This window comes from Bombina bombina, chromosome 8, assembly GCF_027579735.1.
Source record: "Bombina bombina isolate aBomBom1 chromosome 8, aBomBom1.pri, whole genome shotgun sequence".
NCBI lineage: Eukaryota > Metazoa > Chordata > Amphibia > Anura > Bombinatoridae > Bombina > Bombina bombina.
In genome coordinates, this window is record NC_069506.1 from 203097999 (window position 1) to 203107998 (window position 10000).

Here is a 10000-nt window from a genome sequence, read left to right on the forward strand (position 1 = left end):
TCCCCACTGACACACACACACACATATATACATACATAATGCAATTCAAAAGCATAAAACAAGTATCTCAGCCTCTGCTAGTGGGCTAAACAAGGACGTTCCATTGGCATAGCAGATAGATCGCTATTAGGACTAGCGTATTTTCTAAAAGGATTCTCCTGTTAGTGTTTTTTTTTTTTTGACAACTGCTCTAGTAAATGTTAAAAAACTACCCCTTCCCATATAGTTGATGTCCCCAAAACTGTGGTATCCATTTAAGGGCTACAGAAGTGGAGTCTAGCTAGGGGCTGCAAAGACTCACAAGCGCTCTAGTTATGAGTGTTTTTATTTCTTTTCACAGGTAGGAATTCCTTCATCCAAACTGCTTGGGACGTAAAAGGTTTTGGATTTCGGAATAGTTTGCAGTGTTCTCCCTAGATCTTTTTAGTGGGTGCACCACCCAGCTAATTTTACTGACCACACAGCTAAAATTTTAGCCATTTTTAAGCTAAAATTAGTCTGTATTGAAATGTTTCAATTTGTATTGCACAATTTACTATTAAATACATTTATGTTAAAAGATGCAATTCATTTGTGCTTTTAATAGCTGAAAATTATATAATGTTAACAAATATTACACTGCCCCCACCAGCTACTTCAAAATGCAACCCGGCTGGTAAAAAATTGTCAGTGGTTTGGATTTTGGAATATTTGTGTACAGTATTTGCATCTGTAAAATGGGACCAAGTGTAAACAATATATTATGTAATTTAGGCAATATTTACATGTCATAAAACAGCTTATACATGCAACCTTTTTATTATTTTTTTTTATTTATTTATTACATACATACAGTTAGCGATAGAGTCTAGGGAGCGCCTCAGAGTGGGCAGAGGATATTACGTCGCAATGATAAGTGTTCAACAAATTTATTATACAGACAATGGATAATCTAATAGTGACTAGTTAAAAATGGTTAAACAATGTCACGTATAGTATCACATAAAAAATTATAAAAAATCACATAAAATAATCACAAAAAAGTTAGATAAAAATACATGGATCCATGTTACATAAAAATCATCAATACGTAACCACAATACACAATATGTTTAAAAGCCCTGATTAGGGGGGATTTAAAAAAAAAAAAACATACAGATCATATGCTATAAAAGCAATCTAAATTAATCCTATTTGGCCAGTCAGATGTAGTATTCTGACTACTTCAAAAGTTGGTATTCCTAATCTTCAAAAGATATAGATCCTGAATAAAGTCTCTCCTGTGAATAAAGTGTCTGTGTGACGGTGTCCAAAAAAATTAAAAAATGAAAATTGTGTGAACGGTGATATAAAACAAATTAAAAATTAAAAATCATGATGAAAATGCCAAGTCAATGAAAGTGTGATGAAAAAATGTGATGAAAAAATTATGAAAATCAATTCCAATTCCAATTGAGTAGTAAGATTACAATCCCATAGAAAAATTATTTTCCCAAAAAATTATTGTTAGATAATCCTGTGTTTATGTGTAGTTGATAGTTTATCCAAAAATAAATATACAAAAATAGAGCATGAATTCCCAGTGTCCCTGTGGGAAACAAAATAGAAAATAGTGCAATAACGTTTACAGATTCTTATATTTAATTGAAATAAGGCGTACCATACAATAGCCAACGCGTTTCGGCCCTTCCCTGGGCCTTTCTCAAGACCAGGGAAGGGCCGAAACGCGTTGGCTATTGTATGGTAAGCCTTATTTCAATTATACATAATAATCTGTAAGCGTTATTGCACTATTTTCTATTTTGTTTCCCACAGAGACAATGGGAATTCATGCTCTATTTTTGTATATTTATTTTTGGATAAACTATCAACTACACATAAACACAGGATTATCTAATAATTTTTTGGGAAAATAATTTTTCTATGGGATTGTAATCTTACTACTCAATTGGAATTGGAATTGATTTTCATAATTTTTTCATCACATTTTTCATCACACTTTCATTGACTTGGCATTTTCATCATGATTTTCAATTTTTAATCTTTAATTTGTTTTATATCACCGTTGACACAATTTTCATTTTTTTGGACACCGTCACACAGACACTTTATTCACAGGAGAGACTTTATTCAGGATCTATAACTTTTGAAGATTAGGAATACCAACTTTTGAAGTAGTCAGAATACTACATCTGACTGGCCAAATAGGATTAATTTAGATTGCTTTTATAGCATATGATCTGTATGTTTTTTTAAATCCCCCCTAATCAGGGCTTTTAAACATATTGTGGTTACGTATTGATGATTTTTATGTAACATGGATCCATGTATTTTTATCTAACTTTTTTGTGATTATTTTATGTGATTTTTTATAATTTTTTATGTGATACTATATGTGACATTGTTTAACCATTTTTAACTAGTCACTATTAGATTATCCATTGTCTGTATAATAAATTTGTTGAACACTTATCATTGCGACGTAATATCCTCTGCCCACTCTGAGGCACTCCCTAGACTCTATCGCTATTTGTAAATACTCACAAGATATATTAGGTGTCTTGTTTTCCTGGGGAGCTAGTAGGATACAGGGTAGGCGCTGTGAGATAATTGCAATATTACATACATACAGTACCTTCATAAAGATAGTATAGTACTGTAATCAAAAAGGTAACAGTTGTTTTAAAACTTTTTTTTTTTTTAAATATGAATTTAAAAAGGTTTGGATTTCAGAATGATGATTCTGATTTGTACTGGACAGGGTAACTTTAGAATTCTAAAACTAGTCAAAACTGCATAATAAAATTAAAAGAAAAAAAAATAGCTGTGCACAACAACTGTTTTTAGCATAGTGGACAAATTAGCAAACATTTACATCATGTTAAAACTCTACATATTTGCTAGCTAAAATCTGATAAATCACGCACTGTTTTTTTCTCATCTTCAAAGCATTCTCGTGCCTCCTCGTAGTTACACACTTCCTCATTACACTCCCTTTCCAGATTCCCCTTAGTGAACATCTCAAAGTCCCAACTGTTATACAGCAGCTTGCGGGTGAAAAATTGGTGTGCCGCTTCATTGGCCAGGAACACTAAGGGGTTAAAAAGATGGGTGTTAGTGTTGTATGTGTAAGGCAGGTAATGTACGCTAAACGTATTATTTAGGTTCTCTAAGAGCTTGGTAATGGTCTACAAGCAAGCAATACACTAGACAATGCATAACTGTCAAAGGACAAATTAAAAACGGTAACATATGTCATTTAAAAAGGGACAGTAAAGTAATAATTAGACTGATTATTTAGACAGGGAATACAATTTTAAACAACTTTCTAATTTACTTCCATTATTTAAATTTGCTTTTTCTCTTGCTGAAAGATTTATCTAGGAAAGTTCAGGAGCAGTAAAGAACCTAGGTTCTAGCTGCTGATTGGTGGCTATATATATATATATATATATATATATATATATATATATATATATATATATATATATATATATATATATATATATATATATATATATATATATATATATATATATATATATAGTGATTGTCATTGACTCACCCATGTGTTCAGTTAGAAACCAGTAGTACATTGCTGCTCCTTCAACAAATGATACCAAGAGAATTAAATTTGGTAATTGAAGTAAACTGGAAAGTTGTTTAAAATTGTATGTTCTACCTAAATCGTGAAAGAAAATGTTTGGGTTTCATGTCCCTTTAATATAGAAAGTATAAGATATTTAGAATCTATAGGTCCTATCTATACAATGTGAAAAAGTGACAAAAAAATGATGTTAGCTTCAACACAACTAGGTATATGTAAAAAAGCATAATGTATTACAAATTCTTTCAGTTATCATTTTAGAAAATGTATTGTGATATTATGGATGTCCAAAGATGCAGAGCTGCTTATTGCTGTAGATCAGGGGTCATCAATTATGTCCCTCCAGGAGGTTTTGGAACTACTTTTCCCATGATGCTCCGCTAGCTGAAATGCTGGCTGAGTATCATGGGAAATTCCCCAAACCTCTTGAGGTCCACAAATGATGACCCCTGTTGTAGATAAATGAGAATTTGTATCTTGATTTCCATTGGAATTTTCAGTCCTGTTGTGTGGTGCCCTGTGATCAGCGATATATTTTATTTGTCATCAACAAATCCCAGGAAAGTATGTAAAATAAATGGTTGTTTAATTCTCACATATTTGTCATTTCTTCTGGCAAGGAAAAGGTTAAGACTGCAATGAAACCTACTTTACCCTGCAGGATTTGATAATGTAGCCACTGAAGGAAACAATCCTATAACTTACTTTCAGTTTAATTTGTCCAAGAATATTAAGCAGGGTTTTCTTCATTGCCCTGTTGACCTTGTAGACCATTCTTGTGAATTGCGTGTGCAATGCCCCCCTCTGCAGATTTGCGGCTAATCCACTAGCAGGGGGTGTCAATCAACACGATCGTATACGATTGGGCGGAATGCTGTCAGACACCTCAGAGGCAGCGGACCAGTTAAGGAGCAGCGGTCTTAAGACTGCTGCTTCATAACTGCTGTTTCCGGCGAGCCTGAAGGCTCGCGCAGAAACAAGGGCATTAGGGGGCCATTCAGCCCTTGTTAAATCGGCCCTCTAGTGTTTAACACACTCTTGGCATACACCTTGATTTGTTGTGAATGCCACTTAAATCTGGCATACATGTCCCTGAATGTATTGTCATATATATGTCTCATCCTCTCCCGCCTCGATTACTGCAACTCTGTCCTCTCTGGTCTCCCCACCTACCGCCTAGCTCCTTTACAATCCTTAATGAATGCCTCTGCCAGACTCATCTTCCTTACAAGTCTCTCTTCATCTGCTGCACCTCTCTGCCAATCTCTTCACTGGCTTCCTCTTGCCTCTAGGATCAAACACAAAATTCTCACTCTAACATACAAAGCCCTCAACTGCACTGCTCCCCCCTATATCTCAGATCTTGTCTCCAGATACTCTCCTTCTCGTCACCTTCGCTCTGCTCAAGACCTCCTACTCTCCTCCTCTCTTGTCACCTCATCACACTCCCGTTTACAGGACTTCTCCAGACTGGCTCCCATCTTGTGGAACTCTCTGCCTCGCTCCACTAGACTCTCTTCTAGTTTTAAAAGCTTCAAGTGCTTCCTAAAGACTCTACTGTTTAGGGATGCATACAACCTACACTAACCTTACTTTATACCAGTTCCTCTCCTCCATTGCTATCCCCCGAACCCCCCTAGCATGTAAGCTTAAGAGTCCAGCTGTTTGTTGATCACCTTCTCAAGAGCTGACTACAACAGTGCAACTCTTGGCAGGGCCCTCTACCGATTTGATCCCTATAACTGTTTTTTGTACTCCGCCTTTGTTAATAGCGCTGCGGAATCTGTTGGCGCTCTACAAATAACTAATAATATATATACATATATATTATGTGTATCTATAAATGAGATAAGACCGTAAAACCTAAAAAAACGCTACTAAAAGCAGAAGACACTGCAATAAAAACAGAATTTATGTTTACCTGATAAATTACTTTCTCCAACGGTGTGTCCGGTCCACGGCGTCATCCTTACTTGTGGGATATTCTCTTCCCCAACAGGAAATGGCAAAGAGCCCAGCAAAGCTGGTCACATGATCCCTCCTAGGCTCCGCCTACCCCAGTCATTCGACCGACGTTAAGGAGGAATATTTGCATAGGAGAAACCATATGGTACCGTGGTGACTGTAGTTAAAGAAAATAAATTATCAGACCTGATTAAAAAAACCAGGGCGGGCCGTGGACCGGACACACCGTTGGAGAAAGTAATTTATCAGGTAAACATTAATTCTGTTTTCTCCAACATAGGTGTGTCCGGTCCACGGCGTCATCCTTACTTGTGGGAACCAATACCAAAGCTTTAGGACACGGATGAAGGGAGGGAGCAAATCAGGTCACCTAAATGGAAGGCACCACGGCTTGCAAAACCTTTCTCCCAAAAATAGCCTCAGAAGAAGCAAAAGTATCAAACTTGTAAAATTTGGTAAAAGTGTGCAGTGAAGACCAAGTCGCTGCCCTACATATCTGATCAACAGAAGCCTCGTTCTTGAAGGCCCATGTGGAAGCCACAGCCCTAGTGGAATGAGCTGTGATTCTTTCGGGAGGCTGCCGTCCGGCAGTCTCGTAAGCCAATCTGATGATGCTTTTAATCCAAAAAGAGAGAGAGGTAGAAGTTGCTTTTTGACCTCTCCTTTTACCGGAATAAACAACAAACAAGGAAGATGTTTGTCTAAAATCCTTTGTAGCATCTAAATAGAATTTTAGAGCGCGAACAACATCCAAATTGTGCAACAAACGTTCCTTCTTTGAAACTGGTTTCGGACACAGAGAAGGTACGATAATCTCCTGGTTAATGTTTTTGTTAGAAACAACTTTTGGAAGAAAACCAGGTTTAGTACGTAAAACCACCTTATCTGCATGGAACACCAGATGAGGAGAACACTGCAGAGCAGATAATTCTGAAACTCTTCTAGCAGAAGAAATTGCAACTAAAAACAAAACTTTCCAAGATAATAACTTAATATCAACGGAATGCAAGGGTTCAAACGGAACCCCCTGAAGAACTGAAAGAACTAAATTGAGACTCCAAGGAGGAGTCAAAGGTTTGTAAACAGGCTTAATTCTAACCAGAGCCTGAACAAAGGCTTGAACATCTGGCACAGCGGCCAGCTTTTTGTGAAGTAACACAGACAAGGCAGAAATCTGTCCCTTCAGGGAACTTGCAGATAATCCTTTTTCCAATCCTTCTTGAAGGAAGGATAGAATCCTAGGAATCTTAACCTTGTCCCAAGGGAATCCTTTAGATTCACACCAACAGATATATTTTTTCCAAATTTTGTGGTAAATCTTTCTAGTTACAGGCTTTCTGGCCTGAACAAGAGTATCGATAACAGAATCTGAGAATCCTCGCTTCGATAAGATCAAGCGTTCAATCTCCAAGCAGTCAGCTGGAGTGAAACCAGATTCGGATGTTCGAACGGACCCTGAACAAGAAGGTCTCGTCTCAAAGGTAGCTTCCAAGGAGGAGCCGATGACATATTCACCAGATCTGCGTACCAAGTCCTGCGTGGCCACGCAGGAGCTATCAAGATCACCGACGCCCTCTCCTGATTGATCCTGGCTACCAGCCTGGGGATGAGAGGAAACGGCGGGAACACATAAGCTAGTTTGAAGGTCCAAGGTGCTACTAGTGCATCCACTAGAGCCGCCTTGGGATCCCTGGATCTGGACCCGTAGCAAGGAACTTTGAAGTTCTGACGAGAGGCCATCAGATCCATGTCTGGAATGCCCCACAGCTGAGTGACTTGGGCAAAGATTTCCGGATGGAGTTCCCACTCCCCCGGATGCAATGTCTGACGACTCAGAAAATCCGCTTCCCAATTTTCCACTCCTGGGATGTGGATAGCAGACAGGTGGCAGGAGTGAGACTCCGCCCATAGAATGATTTTGGTCACTTCTTCCATCGCCAGGGAACTCCTTGTTCCCCCCTGATGGTTGATGTACGCAACAGTTGTCATGTTGTCTGATTGAAACCGTATGAACTTGGCCCTCGCTAGCTGAGGCCAAGCCTTGAGAGCATTGAATATCGCTCTCAGTTCCAGAATATTTATCGGTAGAAGAGATTCTTCCCGAGACCAAAGACCCTGAGCTTTCAGGGATCCCCAGACCGCGCCCCAGCCCATCAGACTGGCGTCGGTCGTGACAATGACCCACTCTGGTCTGCGGAATGTCATCCCTCGTGACAGGTTGTCCAGGGACAGCCACCAACGGAGTGAGTCTCTGGTCCTCTGATTTACTTGTATCTTCGGAGACAAGTCTGTATAGTCCCCATTCCACTGACTGAGCATGCACAGTTGTAATGGTCTTAGATGAATGCGTGCAAAAGGAACTATGTCCATTGCCGCTACCATCAACCCGATCACTTCCATGCACTGAGCTATGGAAGGAAGAGGAACGGAATGGAGTATCCGACAAGAGTCTAGAAGTTTTGTTTTTCTGGCCTCTGTCAGAAAAATCCTCATTTCTAAGGAGTCTATTATTGTTCCCAAGAAGGGAACCCTTGTTGACGGAGATAGAGAACTCTTTTCCACGTTCACTTTCCATCCGTGAGATCTGAGAAAGGCCAGGACAATGTCCGTGTGAGCCTTTGCTTGAGGAAGGGACGACGCTTGAATCAGAATGTCGTCCAAGTAAGGTACTACAGCAATGCCCCTTGGTCTTAGCACAGCTAGAAGGGACCCTAGTACCTTTGTGAAAATCCTTGGAGCAGTGGCTAATCCGAAAGGAAGCGCCACGAACTGGTAATGTTTGTCCAGGAACGCGAACCTCAGGAACCGATGATGTTCCTTGTGGATAGGAATATGTAGATACGCATCCTTTAAATCCACCGTGGTCATGAATTGACCTTCCTGGATGGAAGGAAGAATAGTTCGAATGGTTTCCATCTTGAACGATGGAACCTTGAGAAACTTGTTTAAGATCTTGAGATCTAAGATTGGTCTGAACGTTCCCTCTTTTTTGGGAACTATAAACAGATTGGAGTAGAACCCCATCCCTTGTTCTCTTAATGGAACGGGATGAATCACTCCCATTTTTAACAGGTCTTCTACACAATGTAAGAATGCCTGTCTTTTTATGTGGTCTGAAGACAACTGAGACCTGTGGAACCTCCCCCTTGGGGGAAGTCCCTTGAATTCCAGAAGATAACCTTGGGAGACTATTTCTAGCGCCCAAGGATCCAGAACATCTCTTGCCCAAGCCTGAGCGAAGAGAGAGAGTCTGCCCCCCACCAGATCCGGTCCCGGATCGGGGGCCAACATTTCATGCTGTCTTGGTAGCAGTGGCAGGTTTCTTGGCCTGCTTTCCCTTGTTCCAGCCTTGCATTGGTCTCCAAGCTGGCTTGGCTTGAGAAGTATTACCCTCTTGCTTAGAGGACGTAGCACTTTGGGCTGGTCCGTTTCTACGAAAGGGACGAAAATTAGGTTTATTTTTTGCCTTGAAAGGCCGATCCTGAGGAAGGGCGTGGCCCTTACCCCCAGTGATATCCGAGATAATCTCTTTCAAGTCAGGGCCAAACAGCGTTTTCCCCTTGAAAGGAATGTTAAGTAGCTTGTTCTTGGAAGACGCATCAGCCGACCAAGATTTCAACCAAAGCGCTCTGCGCGCCACAATAGCAAACCCAGAATTCTTAGCCGCTAACCTAGCCAATTGCAAAGTGGCGTCTAGGGTGAAAGAATTAGCCAATTTGAGAGCATTGATTCTGTCCATAATCTCCTCATAAGGAGGAGAATCACTGTCGACCGCCTTTATCAGCTCATCGAACCAGAAACATGCGGCTGTAGCGACAGGGACAATGCATGAAATTGGTTGTAGAAGGTAACCCTGCTGAACAAACATCTTTTTAAGCAAACCTTCTAATTTTTTATCCATAGGATCTTTGAAAGCACAACTATCCTCTATGGGTATAGTGGTGCGTTTGTTTAAAGTGGAAACCGCTCCCTCGACCTTGGGGACTGTCTGCCATAAGTCCTTTCTGGGGTCGACCATAGGAAACAATTTTTTAAATATGGGGGGAGGGACGAAAGGAATACCGGGCCTTTCCCATTCTTTATCAACAATGTCCGCCACCCGCTTGGGTATAGGAAAAGCTTCTGGGAGCCCCGGCACCTCTAGGAACTTGTCCATTTTACATAGTTTCTCTGGGATGACCAACTTGTCACAATCATCCAGAGTGGATAATACCTCCTTAAGCAGAATGCGGAGATGTTCCAACTTAAATTTAAATGCAATCACATCAGGTTCAGCTTGTTGAGAAATGTTCCCTGAACCAGTAATTTCTCCCTCAGACAAAACCTCCCTGGCCCCATCAGACTGAGTTAGGGGCCCTTCAGAAATATTAATATCAGCGTCGTCATGCTCTTCAGTATCTAAAACAGAGCAGTCGCGCTTACGCTGATAAGTGTTCATTTTGGCTAAAA

The 10000-nt window shown here is 40.1% G+C and overlaps 1 protein-coding gene across 1 annotated transcript in view; it reads right to left on the reverse strand.

The window, feature by feature from the left end:
- PRRG2 (proline rich and Gla domain 2) overlaps nucleotides 1-10000 on the reverse strand; it is a gene marked incomplete in the record, with an annotated part of 186073 nt that overhangs the window by 117908 nt on the left and 58165 nt on the right. Inside the window, 1 exon segment of the mRNA XM_053690852.1 lies at nucleotides 2907-3070. Coding sequence (XP_053546827.1) covers nucleotides 2907-3070 — 164 coding nt within the window.